At 54.1% G+C, this 22,952-nt stretch overlaps 1 protein-coding gene across 5 annotated transcripts; it reads left to right on the top strand.

The window, feature by feature from the left end:
• The first annotated feature begins 2,995 nt into the window (after window positions 1-2,995).
• On the top strand, window positions 2,996-21,536 carry Trim56 (tripartite motif containing 56). Of its 5 annotated transcripts, XR_011705493.1 has the most exons (6): window positions 3,059-3,226; window positions 3,343-3,412; window positions 3,660-4,256; window positions 4,655-4,754; window positions 12,089-12,205; window positions 20,965-21,536. XR_011705493.1 is itself a non-coding variant. In XM_071605567.1 (5 exons), exon 5 carries the CDS (start codon window positions 4,870-4,872, stop codon window positions 7,135-7,137), a length of 2,268 nt encoding a protein of 755 aa, XP_071461668.1. In that variant the 5' UTR covers window positions 2,996-3,226; window positions 3,343-3,412; window positions 3,663-4,256; window positions 4,655-4,754; window position 4,869; the 3' UTR covers window positions 7,138-7,146. The 5 variants fall into 5 exon arrangements, 3 of the variants coding, with proteins under 3 accessions (XP_071461668.1, XP_071461667.1, XP_027808630.1); XM_071605567.1 differs by lacking the exons at window positions 12,089-12,205; window positions 20,965-21,536 and adding an exon at window positions 4,869-7,146 and having other exon boundaries at window positions 2,996-3,226; window positions 3,663-4,256; XM_071605566.1 differs by lacking the exons at window positions 12,089-12,205; window positions 20,965-21,536 and adding an exon at window positions 4,869-7,146 and having other exon boundaries at window positions 2,996-3,226.
• The last annotated feature ends 1,416 nt before the right edge of the window (window positions 21,537-22,952 follow it).

Here is a 22,952-nt window from a genome sequence, read left to right as displayed (position 1 = left end):
CCCTGGGGCCTGACACACACTGTAGGCGCTTTAAGCAATTGTTGGTGGGTGGCAGGGGGTGGGGGGCCATCCTGATGTTGCCCCTTCCACAAAGCCTTCCGGAATCCCATACCTGGCCCTATATAGGAGAGGTCACTCCCTCTTCCGAGTTCCCCTAGCATTTGTATGACTTTGGGGAACTTCCTTAGGTCTCCTCATCTGTTACGTGAGGCAATTATCATCCCAGATCTCACCAGGTCGTAGGGAGGATTCAGTTGGGGTGTGTTTACCACACCCCACACCAAGCGTCATGGTAAAACCTCCATCAAAGCATCGTCTTTCCACCTCATTTTGCAGCGTGTCCTTCACAGGACCTATGAGATTGCCACCTCTGACAGCTAGGGAATATGTCTTATCTTTGTATATTCCACAGGACCCACCCCACACTCTTAGACCACAGGCAGCCTTCAACAAATCCTTCCTGAGTGTGCACAGACTAGCCCACAGGGAGGCCAGTGGCGTGTGCAAGTAGGTGTGTGCCTAGAATTATGGACACACAAGCACCAACACAGATGTTCCTCCATTTACAATGGGGAATTATAATCCAGATAAGCCCATCATGAGTTTGTTATGCTCGAATTTGGGACCCCAAAAGATCACCAGAGACCAAGATCGATGTAAACAGCAAAGAGGTGTTAATTGCGAGCTAGCTCGGTCCTCCGCGCACACACAGCAACTGGTGACGCTGAGAGGCCCCGAGCCCAGGGTTTGCAGCAGTTTTATACATTCTTTGGAGAAGGCAGGGACCCCCACATACATCATAGCATCTCTTAGCAAATCATGACACACCGCGGGAAAATCAAATAACAACTCTAAAACATGATTAGCTCATTCACTGGAGGGAACAGGTTGGGTAGGGGTGATTGGTTAGTACAAGAGGGGTATTCATTTGAACTGATTGGTTTAAACCAAGAGGGGTGTTCGTGCTGAACTACATGGTTTCCCAACACGTTATCAACCACCATAAACTACTGGGAGGGTCATCTGGCATCCCAGGTATTTCCCTGTCTCATGCTGATTGGTGGCTGCTGGGATGCTATGGGTCCCCACCTAGCCTGACTGAGTCAGGGACACCTGGCGCTGCAGATCTCATTCGTAGATAAACAGCTTAGCAGGGTGGGAATGTGCCTAGGAGTGCTCTGTGGGTCTTTCTAAGGACAAAGGTCATGTCCCTTCCTTGGACAGGCTTTGCTCTGAGGTAGAGGCTGTTTTTTCAAGTTGAAACTGTTATAAGTAAAAAAATGCACTGCACACACCCAACCCACCAAAGGTTCTAGCCTAGCACACTAGGGAATGCTGGTTATTCGTCCCTGTGGTCCCAGCATCTCAAGAGAATATCACACCACCAGCTGCTAGCCTGGGGCAAGATGGTAGGTGCCAGAAAGGGCATGGATCACATTTCTGCCCATCATCAAGGGTCATGGCCAACACCCCGCTTCCAGAAGACAGCTTAACAAGAGAAAAATATAACAAATGTATTTGACCACAGTCTTACATGGCACTTCAGACTGAAGACCCAAAGCTCCAGGGTACACTGCCCATCTTTCCACTTAGGTTTGATGAAGCATGGACAACCGTGTAGGACATCATGGAACAAAAACATACAACCTAATGCAAAAAGATGGCCTGGGGAAGCCCAGCAGGGCCTGGCTGCTCAGATTCTCCTTGGCCTCTGGGCAGCATTCTTTAGTTCTAGGTACGGAGCAGGGCCCCTCCAGAATGAGGGTCTTATGATTTGGGGTCAGACAAAGCATGGCAGAGAATTTCTTTACGGCCAGATCCAAGATAAAAATGAGGGGGGAAGATTACATAAAGTAGGCTTTATGGCTTAAGTTGGAGAAAAGGAATTCTAATTTCTGTGCCCTCCTTGGGGAAGAGGAATTTCCAGTTTCCGTAGCTTGCCTGGGGGAAAGGAGAACAGGACACAGAGGGCGGGGAAGATTGGCGTTTCTGCTGACATCACTTCTCAGCCCTTTGCTTTAGGATACTGTTTTCTGATCCTCAACAAGATCATGATTCAGAATACAAAGTTTGGCTTCCCTTGAAGGTGTGTTGCTGACCCGCCTTTATCAAGCAGGGAAGTGGAACCGTCTTAAGTTGGGGGCCACCTGTGTTCTTCGGACCTCATCCTGGTTGACTGTCTGGTCTGTGGCATCCAATGCGCAGGCTACCTCCTCCTTCCTGCTTTCCCACATGGCTGCTGTGACCCTCACTCCTGGGTTTCTACTTCCCGCTCTGGCTACTATATCTCAGAGCCCCCACCCCACTATTCACCTCCCTCGATCTTCTGTTATTGATAGAGTGTATTCTCATCAGTCAAGTTTCTTACTTAAATTCTGTCATTGGGGCACAGGGAGGGGTGCTAACATGGACGAATCCATGAGGACCCAGCTCTCAACTGACAATTATAGAGTCACGTGTAGTGGGTCTGTGAGTGTTCACTGTGGGTCTGTGAGTGTTCACTGTGGGTCTGTGAGTGTTTGATGCCCTCCTTCCAACCTCTTTGTGCTGCAAATTTTTCTTAAGATGTTGGGGAAACTATCCTTCAATGATTCTTTTGGCTTTTTCTATATAACATGGACTCCTTCCCAGTGAACTGGAGGCCTCTTGATCGACTGCTTCCTCCCTCTATTACGCCATCCGCCATGGCTCACATATCCCCTTCCCACAAACCATCCTAAATGACCTGGAGCCTCTCAGGAGAGTGGGATATTTCATTCACCATAGCTTCCAATTCCCAGAATGCTCATTGATTGACTCCCTGAACCCCAAACCTGTGTATCCTCCATAAATGCACCTCTGCTTCTGCCTCCTCCAGGAAGCTTTGGCTGACCCCTAGGAGAGGTCCTCCTCGGGTGTGCGCTGCTCTCCTGTCCCTGGGCAAAAGTCTATGTGGTCAAGGGTCTGGGCGGGGGAGGCTGGGGCGTCCACAATGCTGTGGATCTGGCCCGGGGAACTGGCTTCTAGCTGCCCCGGTCTCTGCATCACCGATGATCTCTCATTTATTTCCACAAATAAACCTTCTGACCCTGTGCACCAGCACTCCGGAGAGCAGGTCCCCAGGCAATGCCTTGTTTACGACACACACGCTCAGCTGGCAGCGCGAGGCTGGGACTGACAGGCGGACCGAGCCCCGGGCCTGCAGCCGGACGGACGGCCCTGCTGGGCCGGGGGCCTGGAGAGCGAGGTCTGGGCCGGGGAGGGGAGGAGGGCGGGGCCTGCGCCGGTGCGAGCCGGTGTCCCGGGCCGGGGACGGAAGTTGCACCACAAGTCCAATTAGTTTCAGTTTTGTTTCTCTTTCAGGCCCCAGAAACAGCGCTGTGCGGACCTCGGCCCCCTGCCATTCCTGGAGCCTGAGGTCCCCTCTGGCTGGGTAAGGAGGGGTGCAGGGGCTGAGCCAGCAGGGTGGGGGGCAGCGGTGGGGGACAGAGGGAGGGAGAGAGAGAAGGCTCCAGAGGAAGAGGAAGGGAGGGGAGAGAGGGAAAGAGGGACCCGGAAGGCCGCAGGAGGGGGTAGCTGGGAGGCAGCACTGTCCCCACACCCCCCCTCCATGGCCAGAGGGCTCAGGATCCCCAGGAAAGACCCCCTCCCACTCTCTGAGCTCCCTTCCCACCCCCCAGTAGGCAAAGGGGAAAGGCCACCAAGTCCCAGCATGAAGGGCCTCTCTGTCACTGTGCTGGGAGCTCACCAGTCCCACCCTTCAGAGGTTTCTAGAATGCAGGACCCTAGGAGAGTGACAGGAGTAAACATCAAGGATGAATAAACAACATGAATCAGCAAAAGGACTTGTTTTGGACTTGTTTTGGACTTTGCAGTGACTAAGTGACTTTTTAGTTGTAAACATGTTTTGGTTATAGGATGACTAGATAGTATGCCCATGTTAGATAAGTTGATGATGTAACTAGGTAGTGTGCTTATGTTAGATAAGTTAGACATAAACAAGTTTGTTGTAAACATATAGAGTATATAAGCGCGAGGGAAACTCCATGTATTTGCTCACAACTAACTCTCGTCGCCTGAGAGTAAGATCGTGCAGTTGTGTGCCAGCCACCTCGTGTATTGCTTTGTGTGGTGTGCGAATAAACCAGCATTTCAAAAGGCAATCGAGTTCGTGCTTGGTGTTCGCGTACGTCGCGGTCCGGGGTCCAGTGCAGATATCCGGAAGGGAACTCCTGGTAACCAGACAAGGCTGAGAAGCTGCTCGTGACAGTGAGGAGGTCAGGACGGGGGAGATCCCGAGGTCCAGCAGGCGGAGATCTGTCCCAGAATGGATTTCAGGAAAAAGTCAGGGCAGGAAGTGGGACCCCTTTCCCTGGGGAATGGTCCTGGGGGCAGTTGGGGCCCTTGTCCCACTGCAAGTCCCTACCCCAGCTGCCAGCACCCAGGTGTCTGTGCTCACCCGACTCTCCTGTGTCCTCACTGCCTGCCCCTCCCACCCAGCACCCAGTCCAGGCAGACCCCCCCCCCCACTGAGTCACCAGGAGGGCTTGGACCACACCTGCCCCAGGCCTGGAGCCTGGAACACTGATGATTCGATTTTTGCTCTGGGAGGCCCTCTCCTGGCTTGTCACCACCCCCAAGCACTGACTTGTTTACATTTGCTGAATGTATCTAGGGAGGAAGAGGAGGAGGAAAGGGAAGAGGAAGAGGGAGGCTCCCAAGCTCCACCACTGGCCAAGGCCCCAGGAAGCCAGAAGGAAATTGCTGACCATCAGGTGAGACCCCAGGCCAGGGAATTTTTGTGGTGCTGGAGGGTGGGAAGAAAGGGGGACTGGGCTGGAGGCCCTGTTGAGAGGCCACTCCATCCCTGCCCCTGCCCCTGCCTGCAGCATGTTTTCCCAGGGCTCCTCGCCCTCCCTGCTGGAGGCCCTGAGCAGCGACTTCCTGGCCTGCAAAATCTGCCTGGAGCAGCTGCACACACCCAAGACGCTGCCCTGCCTGCACACCTACTGCCAAGACTGTCTGGCCCAGCTGGCCGACGGCGGCCACGTCCGCTGCCCAGAGTGCCGCGAGACAGTGCCCGTGCCACCCGCCGGGGTGGCCGCCTTCAAGACCAACTTCTTCGTCAATGGGCTCCTGGACCTGGTGAAGGCCCGGGCCTGCGGAGACCTGCGTGCAGGGAAGCCAGCCTGTGCCCTGTGTCCCCTTGTAGGGGGCACCAGTGCCGGGGGACCAGCCACAGCCCGGTGCCTGGACTGTGCCGACGACTTGTGTCAGGCCTGTGCCGACGGGCACCGCTGCACCCGCCAGACCCACAGCCATCGCGTGGTGGACCTGGTGGGCTACAGGGCCGGGTGGTACGACGAGGAGGCCCGGGAGCGCCAAGCAGCCCAGTGTCCCCAGCACCCAGGGGAGGCCCTGCGCTTCCTGTGCCAGCCCTGCTCCCAGCTGCTCTGCCGAGAGTGCCGCCTGGACCCCCACCTGGACCACCCCTGCCTGCCCCTGGCTGAGGCAGTGCGGGCCCGGAGGCCGGGCCTTGAGGAGCTTCTGGCCGGCGTGGACAGCAGCCTAGTTGAGCTGGAAGCCACTCGGGTGGCCGAAAAGGAAGCACTGACCCGGCTGCGGGAGCAGGCTGCCAGGGTGGGGACTCAGGTGGAGGAGGCAGCCGAGGGCGTCCTCAGGGCCCTCCTGGCCCAGAAGCAGGAGGTGCTGGGGCAGCTTCGGGCCCACGTGGAGGCTGCCGAAGAGGCTGCCCGGGAGAGGCTGGCCAAGCTAGAAGGCCGGGAGCAGGTGGCCAGGGCGGCAGCTGCTTTTGCTCGGCGGGTGCTCAGCCTGGGTCGGGAGGCTGAGATCCTTTCCCTGGAGGGGGCCATTGCCCAGAGGCTCCGACAGCTGCAGAGCAGCCCCTGGACCCCGGGGCCAGTGCCCTGCCTGCTGCCCCAGCTGGAACTCTACCCTGGGCTGCTGGACAAAAACTGCCACCTGCTCCAGCTCTCTTTTGAGGAGGAGCAGCCCCTGCAGGAGGATGGGAGAGGTGCGGCAGGACCCCAGGGGGAGGAAGAAACCCAGAGCCAGAGGGAGCATGGAGCCAAGGCCGAGCGGCAGGGTGGAGGCCAGCCCCAGGGTAAGGATGGAGCTCCGGCCCCCAAAGAGGACAAAGCCAAGACACCCCAAGAAGATGGAGCCCAAGCCCCCAAAGGAGACAGTACCCAGCCAGGCCAAGAAGAGGGAGGAGTCCAGGTCGAGAGGGGCTGCAGGTCCAACAAGAAGAGGAAGTTCAAAGGCAGGGGCAAGTCCATGTCCCGGGAGCCCAGCCCCGCCCTGGGGCCAAACCTGGAAGGCTCCGGCCTCCTCCCCAGACCCATCTTTTTCTGCAGCTTCCCCACGCGCATGCCTGGGGACAGGCGGTCTCCCCGAATCACTGGGCTCTGTCCCTTTGGTCCCCGGGAAATCCTGGTGGCAGATGAGCAGAACAGGGCTCTGAAACGCTTCTCGCTCAACGGCGACTACAAGGGCACCGTGCCGGTCCCCGAGGGCTGCTCCCCGTGCAGCGTGGCAGCTCTGCAGAGCACAGTGGCCTTCTCGGCTGGCGCGAGGCTCTATCTCATCAGCCCTGATGGTGAAGTGCAGTGGCGCCGGGCCCTGAGCCTCACCCAGGCCAGCCATGCCGTGGCCGCGCTGCCCAGTGGGGACCGGGTGGCTGTCAGTGTGGCAGGCCACGTGGAGGTGTATAACATGGAAGGCAGCCTGGCCACCCGGTTCATCCCCGGGGGCAAGGCCAGCCGGGGCCAGCGGGCACTGGTGTTCCTGACCACCAGCCCTCAGGGCAATTTTGTGGGGTCAGATTGGCAGCAGAACAGCGTGGTGGTCTGCGACGGGCTGGGCCAGGTGATTGGGGAATACAAGGGGCCGGGCTTGCATGGCTGCCAGCCGGGCTCCCTGTCCGTGGATAAGAAGGGCTACATCTTTCTGACCCTTCGAGAAGTCAACAAGGTGGTGATCCTGGATCCCAAGGGGTCACTTCTTGGTGACTTCCTGACAGCCTACCACGGTCTGGAAAAGCCCCGGGTGACCACCATGGTGGATGGCAGGTACCTGGTGGTGTCCCTCAGTAATGGGACCATCCATGTCTTTCGGGTTCGTTCTCCTGACAATTAAAGGGGCTGAGATGGGGGTGGTGGGGGGCCGTGGGGGGGCAGGTGGGAAGTAGAGCCACGTGGGGTATGGTGGCCAAGGACATTTCCCCAAAGGGCAGTGGTTGGCAGCTTTTCAGCACGAATGCCAAACTGCCAACCCCTCTTCTGATGTGCAGGGACCAAGGGTAGTGGTGCGTGCATAGCTCTCAGAAGCACTGGGGCGGGGAAGGTTCTAGAAGCCAATAGAACCTCTTCCTTTCATGGGTGACTGCTGCTGCTGTAGCTGCTACCATGTGGTTGAGGTTTCTGAGATTTGTATAGAGGTGTCCTGATTTGTATTCTTCAAAACCATTCCTGGCAGAGAGGCCGGGGGAGAGTCCTGGGGAGGTGGAGGTCACGTCATCGCCGTCTGAGTCGAGAAGGAGCCAGAGGAGGCCAGACATGGGCATTATGAAATAGAGTCACGGACGGGCTGCGGTCAGCTGGACACAGGAGGAGCTGGGGTCAGAAGAGGCCTGAGATCTTGAAGTAAATGACAGTGACATGCTTTGCCTGACACAGACAGACATGGGAAGTGAAGGCGGTCTCAGAAGAGTATGGTATGGGCTTCCTGTGGGCCCAGATGCAGACATAAGCAGAGGCCATAGGTGTTAGTCTTGAAGCCTGTGGAGGAAATAGGCTCCCAGGAAAGCATCCCTGGCAGAATTGTTTGGAAAAAGTGTTTGGGTATCAGAGAAGGGGAGCCCTCCACGCCCCCCACCAGAGCCATTCTGAGGCAAGGCCTTGGTGGGGTTGTAAGATCTCCACGAGGCAACGTTTCTGTTAGGCTTTCTTTATATTTCCCGGGGTCTGTTTTTTGGTTTCCCCTTCATTATTCAGCAACATACCCTTTAGGAGACGTCAGCCTTCGCTAGGCTGCACACACAGGTAAAGGAATTTGTCCTTTTCCATAGGCCAATATGGCGGCCAAGGGTGGTACTGGGGTGGGTGCCAGGCCAGCTTAGGAACCTGAGAATTCAGCAATGGGGATGGGAGGGAGGTGCGAAAACCAAGGGAAGGATCCAGTCAGAGGTGAGCCGTGGCCACTGGTCCTTTTTATGTATGGTGGCAGTGATAGAGCTGAGGTAGTTGAGTTGGCTGTGAATGTGTTTAGCCAGGGCTGTGGAGAGGTGAATGGAGAAGGGAATCGTCATATAGGGATCACAGACGGTGGAATGTGCATGAAAACTAGAGAGATTTGGAACAAATTCAGGTGGAAAGTGGATTGTATTAGGGTCAGGGAAAAGAAAATCCTTTTCCAGAGAGAACAGTTCTTATTATTGAAACGGTGGGGGGAATCATCAATGTCCAGGTGGACAATTTTGGTGATATAAAAATTAAAAATGTGCTCACAGCAAAGAATAACAGAGATTCAAAGAAAACCAATAAGATAAGAAAACTATATAGGATTGATTTGATGAGAAGAAACTCAGTATATGAAATGACTAAGAGAACGATTTGGACAAAGAACCAGATAGACCATGCACCCAGCAAGTAATAAAAACCACTTGCATTTGTCAATAATAAATTTCAAAAATACATTCCGGAGAAATATGTAGACTCTTGGCACTATAAATATTACTTCCTGTAGAACAATTTGGCAATATTTGACCCAAGAGAAAAAAAAAAAAAAAGCAAAAACGATTGTAAGAATACTTTACCTCACTTTGGGGAATATATTCTGGAAAAAAAATTCAATAGAAAAAAATATTAGCGCCAAGACATTCATGGCTGCCTTCAGTGTTAGAGTCATTAACTGGAAGCTTCTCGGCTGGAGGGTGACAGCTCAGGAGATTGTGGTCTGTTAGGGGAATGAGCTACTGCCTTCACGTATGGCAACTATGAAGACTATGTGGAAGAAATAGTTATGTGATGCAATCACAAGCCAATTAAAAAAAGAGAGAGAGAGAGAGGAGAATTTGGAATTGGGATCACATAGTCATAGCATCAAGGTAAAATATGTCTGAAAAATGACCGAGTGGAAATAGGGCCAACTTTGTAAATAGTCAGTGATCTGGGAGACCGAGTTCTCTTTGAGTTATTTGTGCTATCATCCGCATATGCACATTTCTACTTCAGTTAACGTCATCCATGACATAACATATGCTTGAACATTTACTTCGAGAAAATAACGCCTTTTTCTGTGATATTCCAAAGTAACTACTGAATTCCAGAATGAATGTGTCGGTTAGAACAAATGAGATTATCCTTAGAGAAGCCAGGAAGGGGAATCCCAGCAGGCCAGCAGCGAGGAAGGTCCACCAGAGCTGGGCCTGTCTGGGCATGGGGATGGACTAAGGTACCACCCTGGGAAGGTTCAAAGAGTTCAGGCAATTCCTGAGGGTGATGGGATGATTGTGGAATGTCCAGAATGCAGAAGTCTTGTCGGGTTCCCCCACTTACTCAGACCATCTGGGAACCAAGGAACAGTTCTACAGACCCCACTGTATGAGATGGGTCGTATGAAGGCCAAGACGGTGTCTGTCCTGGTTGTAGCTCTGTCTGCAGAACTCACCCAGTGATTGCTCATTGCAGGTGCTCAATAACATCTGTGAAATGAATTAATGTTTATAAAGGATTAAGACAGTGGTCTGACTCCAGAGATCTCCCACCTCAAAATGCTAAAGCCCTAGTCAGTCAAGCTGTGCAAACACCATCACTGGCGGGAAATCTCCAGTAGGGGGCACTGTGGACACAGTCCACCATTTGCTTCCCAAGACTGGATTCTGTGTCAAAAAACAGATAAGATTGGGAGATCTTGCTTCTATGTTTGTAGAATGGGGGGCTAATGTCCTCTCCCCTGATTGGAACAGTAGTTCTCCAGAAATGCATAGAGACACTGGGCAGACAGCCTGACTGGTGAGATGGCAAATGTCCCGCAGAAAAGTCCCAGAAAAATTCAAGAGATCAAAGTGACACATGGCTTCCCAGGGACATTGGAAGACGGAGGAAAATCCTGAATTTTCCTCATAAGAGGGAGGGTAGGAAGGCACAGAACCCTGGTAAAATGTGAAAGATGAATAGGATGGGCAGCATCAAGCTTAATTTGCAAGTCAAATCCTCAGCACCTTAGTTGTGACCTGGAAAGCCCAGTGAGAGGCATCGTCCAGCACATCCAGCACTGAGGGAAGCGTTCTTTGGTATCCACAAAAATCCCCACTCCATCCCATTTTGGACCGTGACAATTAGTTTCATCAGTTGTCCTTTTCCCCATGAGGTCTGTCCAGGCTGTGCGTGGACTGAATGCCATCTGGGTCTGGAGGAGAAGACTAGAAACCTCTTTCACAATGTTTGTGCAGAAAAAAGGGGGAGAATGGGGCAGCAGAGATCTGCATCGAGTGAGTGCTGGTTCTTTTGCTTGATAGGTGTGTCAACTTGCTCTGGTTCCCTAACCTCTCTGAACCTCAGTTTGTCCATGGGTAAAGTGAGAATTGAATGCCCATCTCCAGGTTGCAGTGAGGATCGGAGTGAGACATAGGGAAGTATTTTGTACACCATGAAGCTCAGCTCCGTGATATTGGTTAGAAAGAAGTTCAGCGGACCTGTTCTCCATCGGTGTTAGTGTGAATGGGGATTTGACGTGCACGTATTGACATAAAAGCTCGAGAATCTCTGGGTAGGGCTGCTACCTACAAACTGTCCTCTCCTTTGGAGGAGGCTGTCTTGTTTTGCATTCCAGCTGTTTTGTGCAGAAACCACATGAAAGACACAGCGGTGACTGCAGAAGAAGGGACCAATGACCAGCTTGCTAAGATTCCATGCGATTCCCAAAAGCCAGCTGAGAATCAGACTATGCTAATTAAGGACTGATTACCTAGACGTTGAGAGAAAGATAAAAAATGGCAAGAGTGATAATTTAGAGATAATTTAGATAAAATTTTTGATAATTCAGAGAAAATATAATTTGGGAAGGAATAGCCTTCCTGTAACTGTAGTCTTACTATATCTATAAAGTGGTGTCATTTTCTGAATCTACAGAGATAAAATTCCAAAGGAGAAGAAGACCAAGAGAGAAGTGAGAATCTTTCAGAGGAAATCGGTGATGTTGGGGACCTGAGATGGGCAGGGTTTGATCCACGGGTGGCAAGGTCAAGGTGTTTGACCACTCTTCTTGGCAGGAAAGCTGAGAACTTGAGCTGTTCTGTGAAATAAGTGGGTGATGGGAGAGGGGTGCAGACTTCTGTATTGGGGAGCACGCAGTCTTACACTGGCAGAGAGAGCACCCAAGAAGTTGTTCGTAGCAGGAGAGAAACCAAGTTCAGATGCAAGCTTGGGAAGATAGGTAATTTGATCCAAGGGAGCAGAACCAGCCCACCCAGCTGGCTCACAAACATAGTTTAATTACATGCGTCATGACGGGAGGAAAAATAGATCATCTGGGGAATCACAGACTCCTAGGATTGGAAGGGTGAAGAAAGCACAGAGAGGTCAGGTAAGGCCTCACCTAAGGTGCTGGGTGAGGAATCTTGGGACCAGGTGGAGAAAGGCCTGTGTGAAAAGGCAGTTTAGGAAGTGGGATTGGGGGGCTTGGGAGAGGCAGCCCGAGGTGTCTCCAGAGAAAGTGTAAGCTGGTTGATTTAGTGACCAAGAAAGGCTGAGTTGAGAACAATGAAACAGGACCCTAGTCCCCTACATAGTGTCAGCCCAGCCCGTTTCTCTGGGTGGCCGGGGGGATCTAGTGTCTGTGCTGTGAATTCTTTTGGTGGTTTATTTTGTATCTTCCTCTGTTTCTTAATAAAGTTGTTTTGAAAAATTGGAAGCCTTTCTCAGATGGGTTTGTGGGTATGGGGAACCTTCAACACCTAGGCTCCCAAAGCAGAGGGAATCAGATGACTGTCGCCACCTGGTGGCAGCACCCGGGATGGCCAGGCAGATTCTCTGGTGACATTGCAGAAACTGGCACAGTCACCATCTGTGATCCCATCTTGTCCCAGCTTGCTCCCTCCTGCAGGACAGATGGGTCCTCTGGGGAGAGATGTGTTCCTGTACACTACGCCTGGGAGGAAGCCAGCAGGGACCCAGTCCATTCAGGACCACGTGCATGGAACAAGGTCAGAGTCTGACACGTTGGAGGTGGCCCCCCCGGGGGACCATGGTTGCACCCATACATTGGTCTTTACCTATTTTATGGTTTGAGGGAACCAAGCAAGTACTTCTGGATACTTTGGAGCCAGCACATTCATTTGTGATCCTTCCTGCAGGGTTGAAGGGTATCGGGGTTCTAGGAATATCTGCCCATCCGCCAAACCCACACCCCTAGCCTAGTCTCCAGGATCCCCTCCAGGCACTTCATCCCTCTCCCCTCTGAGTTTTCCTGAGCAAGAAGAGGAAAGACCTCGGCTCTCGGCCTCCCTGTCCAACACAGGAGGCCACAGAGCAGTGGCAGGGCTGCCTAGTGCACTTTACAGCCCGCGCCTCTGAGGACCCTGGATTCCCCCAGTGTAGGCATCACTCAGTTATTCTATAGATAAGGAAACCAGGCTTGCCGCAGCTCGCTCAGGACTTAAACTCAGACCAAGTTTCCTCTGATTCCAAAGCTGCCCTTCCCAGTATTCATCACGGGGTCCCCTGCTTTCCTAAGCATCTCTGTCACTTGAGCCCAGCTGTGTTCCTATCTCCATTACAAAATGAGAGAGTGAAAGAAAGGGGACCGGAGGTCCCTGAGCTGACAGATCAGGCCTGTCCCTGTCACCCGTCTGGAATCTTAAGCATGAAAAGGAGCTGCAGTGGCCCCAGGCCCTCCTTGCGGTCTTGATCTCACCGCCAGGGCCCCCAAGCTGGAGAAGGAAGGACAGCCAAGGAGGGAGTGCTCTGAGTGGCTTGGCGAGGGAGCAGGGCCTCGCTGCCGCTGCCGAGCTGACAGGCCTGCCCAAGAATCCAGCAATTCATCCCGGATGACTCAGCCCGCTCTGGACCAGGCGCCCCGGTGAACCCCGGGGAGCGTGACTCAGCTGCCGAGGGGGCCGGTGGCAGGAGACGCTGCTGCCTGCTGCGGTCCATGTGAGCCGAGCGGTGACTGTGAGCAGAACAGCCTGTTCCCAGCCCAAACCCCAAGGCGGAGTGTCTGCCTCTGTGGTCAGACCCACTCGGGCCTCATGCTCCCGGCCATGTGGCCGTGGCCCCTCCCTCTGACCTGGTCTGTCTCTCCTCCTGTGCATGCGAGAGGCCCAGGCACCTCTGCTGCCCACAGCCCTGGTGAGCAGCCATGGCTGCAGCCAGAGGCTATGGATGCAGCCCCCTCATCTCTGCCTGGGCCAGGCAGGCGCCTCACGGGCTGGGCACACACTGGACAGATGGTCGCAGCCCCTCTCAGCTCTCCCGCGGGGGGCCTAGGGAATGGGGCTCTGGGTTTGTGCTCTGGGATCTACACGGAAAACAGTTCTTCACTTTCCGAAATTGCTGCCCTTGGTGGCCCACCCAGTCACTTCATTCAAGTTGGATCTGACCAGGGAGGAGTGGGCAGCCCCATGCCTGGGGTGAGGCCCTGAGGCCAAAGAGATGGACTCCTTTTCCTTAAAAGGAAATCGTGAATAAGAGTGACATTATCCAAAGTCTGGGAGAAAAGATAAAAATCTCATTCTGAGGAACTTCCCCCACCCCCACCCACCTCCCATGGCACTTTAAGGATCCACTCTGACTTTTCATTATCTCATCTGAAATAACGAAATGGTTTATTTCTTGCCTCCCGCTGACACTTCTTGCCCCTGAAGATGCAAGCCCCCTACAACCAGGGGACTTTGTCTATTTTGTGCACGGATCCTAACCCTTAGAACCGTGCTAGAGCTACAGTGGGCACGAATGAATGAAAGCAGCCCAGTGCTGTGGCTCTAAGCAGCTTAGTGAGACCCCCTCTCCAAATAAAACATAAAAAGGGCTGGGAATGTAGCTCAGTGGTTAAGCGCCCCTGGGCTTCATACCAAGTACCAAAAAAAAAAAAATAGAATAAATAAGTGAAGGACCCTGAGAGTGCTCACACGGAGTCAGGCCCCATTCTACCTACTGTGGGTGCTGCCCAAGTTCCTCCTTCTAGTCGTCCCCACCTCTCCAGGAAGCAGGTGTTGCTCTGGTGCCTGCTCCAGAACTCAGGAAGGTGTGGTTAGAGGGCTTATGTAACACGTGAAAGACGGCCAAGAGCCATGCAGGGAGCAGGGCAGAGGCCAAAGCTGCCTACCTGCGCCAACTCTTCCTGCCCTGGTGAAGACACACCCCAGGAATCACTTTAATCCCCACCGACCTTCCCATGACCTCCCAAAATAACTCTGTGATGTAAACTCAACTGGGAGGAAATCAGAGTGGATAGAAGCACAGGCAGGAGGGAGGCTGGTGGATGTGATGGAGGAGTGGACCGGTCTTCAAGCTGGCCTGAGGCTCCGGGGCCTGGCTTCCCTGCCCTCCACCTGCAGAACTGGTCTTGAGAGGAGATGGCATCTTGGAGCACTGGTGTTTCAGGGACTTCCCTGGGCTCAAGCTCAGCCGCAGGCAGCAAGAAACCCTCAGGAAAGTGATCTGGATTCAGCCCTGGGAGCTTCCCACACAGTCTGTGGAAGGCAGGGATGAGTGTTAGGGAGTAAGCCGCGGGAACAGTACATCCCGCCCCAGTTTTGCAGATCAAGGACAAAGAAATCATCAGGCCCAGGAGCCAACTTACATATAGGCCCGTACTCCTTCTACCTCACCTACCAGTTCGCCTTTCTGCCCTTGTATTAGTCTGTCTTCTGTTGCTATAACAAAACACCGGAGACTGAGTCATTTATACATAATAGAGGTTGATTGGGCTTACGGTTCTGGATACCTGGATGTTCAAGAACATGGTGCCCATATCAGGTGAGGGCCTTCTCGCAATGTCCTAACATGGCAGAAGGTATCACATGGTGAGACAGAAAGCTTCTGTCGGCTCTGCTGTCTCTCCCTACAAAGCCACTAGTCCCTTCACAGAGGAGGGGCCTAATTACCACCTCACTTCCAAATGCCATTGGCGTATGAGTTTGGAGGTTGTTTCCCACATATGACATTTGGCAACACATTCAAAGCATCGCAACCCCCATGCCCTCTATCAACTTCTATTTTCCTGCCAGGAAGAAAATCAGACCAGTTAAAAAGTTGTGCTGCAGGGAAGACAGGTGTTTTAAGTGGTGGGTTGGGGTCACATGGGAAGCTGATGGGCTTTGGCCTCTCTTGCTCCTATGTGGTCCCTGGGGAAAAGAACAGGAAATGCAAGGAGATCAGCAATGGGGGGCAAGGTGAGGCCTGGAGGGTTCACGCCCTGGCTCAGGGAGGCACAGTGCCACATGCCATTCTAGGGACAGCTGGGGTCTGGGTGCTGGAGAAAGCGGGGCAGCGCTTCATGTATGGGTTCCTTCACGTGGCTGGGGAGGGGCATCCTCATCAGGGTTCAGAGGGGAAAAGGGGTGTACCCCTGGTCCATCAAGGTTCCCAGGAAGGACACCATGATCTCACCTCTTCAAATAATCCAGACTGGAAATTCCCAAGGCTCATTTCCTACCATTTAATCCTCACTTGGGGATCACAGTTGCCAAGTCTGGCTATCAAGGGCAAATGCTGGGTGTGGGTGACAAGCACAGCCCTCCATGCCCTGTCCAGCCCTCCATCCAGAAGGTACATCCTCACCACCTTGTGTCCCTCCTCCTTCCTACCCAAGAAGGGTGGTCAGGGCAAGGAGACTTGTGTTGAATCCCAGCTCCCCCCACACAGTAGCTGAGGGACCTCTGCGTGGGTTACTAACTTCTCTGAACCTCTGTTCTTCTTATACAAAATGAACACGGTTAAATATCCCATGAGCTCTGGGGATAAATAAATGAGATTAAAAAGGTAAATGTAAGCCAGGTGAGTGGCACACACCTGTAATCCCAGTGGCTCAGGAGGCTGAGGCAGGAGGATCACCAGTTCAAAGCCAGCCTCAGTAATTTAGCGAGGCCCTAAGCAACTCAGTGAGACCCTGTCTCTAAATAAAATATAAAAAAGGGCCGGGGATGTGGCTCACTAGCTAAGCACCCTGGGTTCAATCCCTGGTACCAAAAAAAAAGAGAGGGAGAGAGGGAGAGGGGGAAGGTAAACGTACCCAGCCAGTGCCTGGCACATGGAAGATGTGCCATCAACGTACAGTTATTCGTTCCTCCCCTGCCCCTTGGGACCTTGTGCCCTCCCCTCCCCTTTTGGAGACAAAACACATGGTCTGAGCTACTTTCCATCTGCTCATGCACCAGACAGTCCACCATGCTGCAGGATCTATAGGGCCCTGCCTCTAAGGAACCAATGCAAACAGCAAGTGCAGAATTGCGGAGGGAAGACACTGCTAGCCAAGGAAGGTGGCTGGTGACCCAGATGAGATCACTTGATTGTGGTGACTTTATCAATAGTCCAGCAGCTGGTCCTTGGCTGACGTGTGAACTCTGCAATGAACCAAACCCAGGAGCCAGCCAACGTGGACGGACCCACGAAAGAGCAGCGTAGGGAGCTGGAGGGCCAGCTGTGCCAGTGCAGACAGAGCCCCGATCCCCAGGGGCCCAGACACACGCATCTCTCCGGAGGCCTCAGGAGAGTTTCTGAGCCTGGGATTCGAACGAGGCCAGGATGCTGGATGGTCTCCATGGCTGCTGTCATCAAATGACAGCCTGTGACATCCACACACCTATGCTGTGGCCTGGCCACCAATGTTTGCAAGGCCAGGCAACAACTCCCCTGGACAGCCTGGTGATCCAGCACCAAATATGGTCTCTGGACCCTCTTTCCCCAGAACCCGCCTCTGGCCCCAGCACCACCCTCTGACAGAGGACAGGGATGCCGGCAGCTTCTTGTTGCTGCTCTGAGGTTTTGCCCAGGTCTCCCTAATTGGATTTGGGATGTCCGCAGACAGACTGTCTCCTAGGTAATTTCCAGCAAGGGCTAATGTCCTCTCCTAAACTGTTTCTTCCTGATTGAATTCTCAGAAGGCGCTGTGAGCTTGCAGGTGCACGGCTGTCAGGCCCAAGCATGGCCACATTGTGCAGCACCGAGGGGCATGGGAGGAAGGCTGTCTGTCGCCCAATGGTTCCTCCCCCTGGTGGCCTACCATCCAGCAGGAAAATTAGATGAACATGTTCGGTGCCATCGAAAACCAGGTCAGCGTGCGACCTTGTGCACACCTGGTTGTAAGAGCCTCCAAGTTCAAAGGAGGGATAGACAGGGGAGGGTGGCTTTGGGAAAAGGTGGGCTCTGAGCAGCCAGCCTTGAGAGGAGCTGTGGACACCAGGTTTAGGAAAAGCAGAGAAGGCAGGACATCTGGAGGGGTGGGTGTCCAGGGGAGTGGCTGAGATGACCCCCAGGTATACGAAGTGGCATGGAGAGGCCAGCGAGCCCTCTGGCCTAAATGCGGGAGATGGATGATGGGGAAATGGAAATCAGATGTGGGGGGAGGGGGAGGGGGAGGGCACAGAGGTGGCAGGTGATGTCCCTTGTTCATGAATGCGTGCCTGGCTTCCGGCTTTCACCCACACAGATCCTGCAGACCTTCCCTGGTCAATGCACTGGGTTTGTCAACAAACTCAGAAAGTCCAAGGGAAGCCCCGAAATTATCAGAGCCCCAGCAGATGCCAATCACACACATACACTTCCGTCCATCCAGACGCTGGGTCTAGCGGGACACCAGGCAGGAAAGCCCTGTCCAAGAGGGAGGGCAGGGGAATCCCGCCCCGGCCAGGAGGGATGTCCCCGCGGCTCTGCACCTGGTGTGAGGCCATTGCCATGGCCCTGAATCAGTCCGGAAATCCAGCCTCGTGCTTCAGACACAACACGACTTCTCACCTACAAGTCCCTCGGGATTCTCAGAAATAACAGGAATAACTGGGGCTTTCCATCCGGGCTCAGTCCCTGTCTCCCACCATCACCTCCCTTTCCCTGAGCAAACAAGTTACCACCCAAGGCACACAAGAGCAATATGGAGTCTGTCACGCCATTTCTTGGAAAAAAAATGAGCCCAGTTCCAGGAGTCTCAATTGAGGGACAGAATAGGCACTTGATAGACCCAAAGTGGAATGGTTTCTATGAGTATGAACCCTAACCAGGGCTCAGGAGGAGAAGTGGGTCCCCTCTGAAGGAGGTAGGCCTTACAAACGTGATGGTTGCCTCTCTGCTTCCTGAGACAGCCTGATCCCTCCAAGAAGCTGGCCAGTCCAGGGCTCAGGGGCTCTGGAGGAGGGAGAGTTGTCCCCTGCAGGGCCCCAGGCTTCTTTTTGCGGGCCGGTAGGGGTCCCAGAGATTGAATCAGGGGCACTCAACCACTGAGCCACATTCCCAGCCCTATTTTTTTATTTTATTTAGAGATAGGGTCTCACCGAGTTGCTTAGCACCTCACTTTTGCTGAGGCTGGCTTTGAACTCTCCATCCTCCTGCCTCAGCCTCCCCAGCTGCTGGGACTTCAGATGTGGGCCACCACGCCCAGCGGGGCCTTAGGCTTCCACTGACGTCGGGTTGTCTGGGTCTGGAGCTAGCCCCAGGGGGATGGTGAGCTGGCAGGCCGGGCTGTGGAGGATGGGAGGGTGCCCAAGGGAGTCATTCAGGCTGTGAATAACGGGGGCCTCATCACACCCCAGAGCTGTAGGGGAGACAGAGCACCTGGCACAGGTGCTGACTAAGAGAGCAGGTCCAGGCAGGAGGAAGAGCGGGAACAGGGAGGCTCTTCCAGGCCCTTGCACATGAGCAGAGCCTCCCACTGGGGCTCTGCACTTCCAGGCCCTTCTACCAGGAGTCCCGGCGCTCCACATGAAATTGTCTCAATTGAGACTCCTGGAACTGGTCTCATTTTTTTTTTTTCTTCAAGAAATGGTGTGACAGACTCCATATTGCTCCTCTTCCCCCCACACTCCCTGCTCTCTGCCGTAGGTCAGGTCCCCGGATTCCTGTCTGCCTTCCCCAAGCCCCAGACATCCCCTTGCTGATTTCCTCACCTGGCGTCCCTCAAGGGGCATCTGGCATGACTCCCTGGAAGCCTCTGGTCTTTATAAACGCCTGCCTTTTTCCCCAACAGATCCCTCCATCTTTTTATGTTCCAGGGCAGAAGAAAGCAGTGCCCCAGAAATGCTTGTGGATGACAATTATGGTAGTGACCCTCTATCTTCAAGGGCTGCCTCACAAGCCATTTCCCACAGGGCCCTTCCCGGGCATTTCACTAGTAGCTCTTTCCAGGCACTTGAGGGACCCACTGGCCTTGCACCCTGAGGGTGAAGATCCCCCAACCCCCCCCACACCACCACCACCACCAGCTCCTTGTCTTCTCTCTCCCTTCTCTTCTCACCTCAAGGTCTGGTCTGAAGTCCATAAAACCATCCCACAAACATGAATGGGGCAAAGGACAGCGGGGGGGGGGGGGGGGTGTCAAAGGACAAGGTGACACGCCCATTGTCCCTGCCCCTTTCATTGGCCGTGGCTCCTTGTTACCCAGCCTCAGGGCCTCTGGAAAGACTGGCCAACCCTCAGCCAGTTGGCAGCTCCTTGCAGGGTGATGAGATGACCCCTACCTCCAACATCTGCCCCTCCACTCCCTCATCTGGGCTAAGGCCACTATCTCCATCCCAGAGACATCTGGGCAGCTGATAAACAGAAAAAAATAACAACAGAACAGAAACACCCAAACACCAAGATTCCAGGATTCCCAGATTCTAGGATTCAGGTTCCAACCATCAGAGGTGGCCCAGATTCAGGAGATTTGCAAAGCTCCTGGGTGTGTGTGAGCTGATGATGGGGTTGGGAACAACTGGACCAAGGCACAGAATGACAATTCAAAAGCGATTGACTCTGGGACACCTGAGTTGCAATCAGTCCTCAGTTCAGCAGCTCTAGGGGTAGGGACGCAGGGAGCCCAGTGACACACCATAGGGGAAGGAGTTTTGGGGGACAGACAGGCAAGGGACAGGTAGGGAGCCACCGAGGCACTGAGAACCAGGCTGGGGCTGGGGGAGCTGGAGCCAGCCCCTCTCCTCAGCTCACGCCGGCTGCCCCCTCCTTTGCTTGCTTAGGGCCAGGCTAAGTTGCTGAGGCTGGCTTCAAACTCGCAATCCTCCTGCCTCAGCCCAGCCTCCCGGGCTGACTGGGATTCCAGGCATGCGCTCCACCGGGCTATCGCACACAGTTTTGAGTTTCATGAAAATGAAATAAAATAATGAGCAAGCAAAAATCCCTGGCAAACAGCAACCGCAACTCGTATTTTAGCTGTCATCATTGCTGCATTTTGGGGACAGGAACTTCTAAAACTCGGAAGAAAAGGCAAGCGGAGCTCTGAATCCTAAAAATGAATCAATACGCAGATTGGAAAGTTCCCTAAATAGATGAACAGGGGCAACCACGAATCCAGACTTTGCCAGGCAGAAGTCTTTGGATTTGGCATCAATCCTTCTTCTAGTCTTGGGGGCGTGGGAGGCTGGGTTGGGGACCTAGGGGCACTCTAGCCTGCTGGGGGCATTTCTTCTGTCCCTTAGAGGTGTGGGCTTCTCCTTCAGCCTTGAGCTTTGCCTCAAGTCCCTCTGCTGTCACACTGGCTTCCTGATGTTCAGGGGCCTGCTTCTCCCAGGTGTGCAGGGGCCCTGCCCAGCCCTCCTGCCTGGATGCTGGCACTCACACTGGGAAGAGAAGGAGCAGCAGAGGCCGCCCAGCCTGGGTTGTTTACCCCGCCGGAGCAGGAAGGGCCTGTCCGGCTCCTTGCCCCCTGATCTCTAGAGGGTGAGTCTCCCCTGTGCATTGTCTGCTTTCCGGTGGAATTTCTGGTCTTGAGGACTCAGTGTTCTCTTCCTCACCTCTTGGTTTCCTCCTGTCCAGACAGGGCTGGCCGCCAGCCAGAAGCTTGACCATTCATGGAGAGCCCAAGGGCCATGAAGAGCAAAGGACTGGAGCAGGAGGAAGCAGGAAATGGAAGTTCTTCCTTGGTTGGGTCCTCCTCTTCAGTGGCCTGTGGGGTCCACCATGGACAGCAAGCTGTCCCTTATGCAGCGGGGCAGTGTGAGCCCAGGGAGAAAGCCCAGGTGGACAGATGAGGAGGTTCCACCCAGATGGAGGACATATTCTCAAATCTGCATGGACTTCATATCCTCAACTCTGGATCTGGATTTGGTGCAAGACACTCCTGGTGGAACAGGGGTTCACTTGATGCTCTAATCCCTTGTCACCATGAAACGTGTGTTTTTCTTTTTCCCTAATCTTCTCCTTCCTGATTTTCTCCTCCCTGATCCTGTTTTCCCTGATCTCTCCTCCCTAACCTTATTTTCTCTGAATCACCTCTTTAAAAAGACGGCTATTCCTGCCGAGGGACAGAATCATATCCTTTGGGACATGAGTCCCCTGTGTTTCTCCTTTGCTAGCAAAGCAATAAACCATCTTTTTCCCTTTTTCTCAAAACTGTGCCTTCACAGGGCGTGATGGCGTATGCCTGTAATTCCAGGCGTGTGGGATTATGTGGGATTACAAATGTGGGCTTCTCCTCCAGCCTCGAGCTTTGCCTCATGTCCCTCTGCTGTCACCCTGGCTTCCTAATGCCTGGCTGGGTCTGGGCCCTGAAGGATGGAGAAGCTGTCCCCGCTGGACCCTCAGAAGGAAGCCCTTGGCTGGAGGATCTCTAGTTCAAAGCCAGCCTTGGCAATGGAGAGGTGTTAAGCAACTCAATGAGACCCTGCTGTGGCTCAGTGGTCCAGGGCCCCAAGGGCCCCTGAGTTCAATCCCCAGTACCAAAAAAAAAAAAATACCCATGTCCTCATTATTGGATTGGCATCAGGGACAAGGCCAAGCTTTTGGCAACAGTGGCTCAAGAGGAAGCCCCCCTGCCCATGGCACTTCCTGTGGGATTCTGCAAGGCTGGAGAGAAGTGGGAGAGGCAGGGGAATGGCCCAGGTCTCTCTCCTGGCTTCCTGGGCCTTGGCCGTGTGCCGGTTCCAGAAGACAGCCCAAGTCTGACTCCTGTGCTGTTGGAGGCGCCCGGACCAGCCCGCCCTTCCAGCCGTGGAGCAGCAGGCCCTGGGGCCCTTTGTGGGTTTGAGCTGCCTCATACCTGCCACCTCACCTCCTCTACCTGGCAGCCCCCTCCCCTCTCCCACGGCCCCAGGAAGGCCTCGCTGCCATCTGAATGACAGTTACTGTCTGGGCCATATCAGCCTTACTCACTCAGCCCTGCCAGTTCCTGACAGAGGCGGGGGCCAGCAGGGATGCAGCAGAGCCCCTGACAAGGGGCCTCGGAGGAGAGCGTGCCGTTATTCCCAGGTTGGCCTCGAGTCCTGGGAATAAGGGGCGCAGCCGGGATGACAACCTGGAGGGTCTGCTTTGGACCTGTTGGAGCGGAGAAGCCTTTGACGCCCAGCTTGCTCTGGGGTAGAGGGTACTGCTCAGAACAGAGGCAAGAGAATCAGCTCCTGTGGACGAGAACGCACTCGCCCTGTCTGTGCTGGGGGGGGCCCCAAAGCCCATCTCAGGGAAGATCCTGAGGTTCCCGCTGGGCCCCCAAATCAGCTGTGTCGGAGAAAAAGGAAGACAGACATGCTGGGGTCTCTGTCCTTCCCCTCGCACAGCACCTGCCATCCCAGCACTTAGAACTGAAAAACTGCACCAGGAGCTCGGGGAAGGGCTCTGGGCCCAGGCTCAAGCCAAGCCAAGCAGCTACAGCCCCGTCACGTTCCGATGACAGGGACAGCTTGAGGGGGTCTAGGGTGACTCAGATGAAGAGACATGCGGGAGTCTTATCTGGCAAGAAAGCCGGGAAGAAAGGACTGGTCAGTGACTCGGTGTGTCCCTGGAGCCCCATGGCAAATTCCATCTGTGCTATAT

This window comes from Marmota flaviventris, chromosome 19 (assembly GCF_047511675.1).
Source record: "Marmota flaviventris isolate mMarFla1 chromosome 19, mMarFla1.hap1, whole genome shotgun sequence".
Taxonomy (NCBI): domain Eukaryota; kingdom Metazoa; phylum Chordata; class Mammalia; order Rodentia; family Sciuridae; genus Marmota; species Marmota flaviventris.
Note: the sequence above shows the minus strand (reverse complement) of the source record. Positions and strands in the feature narration are given on the sequence as shown.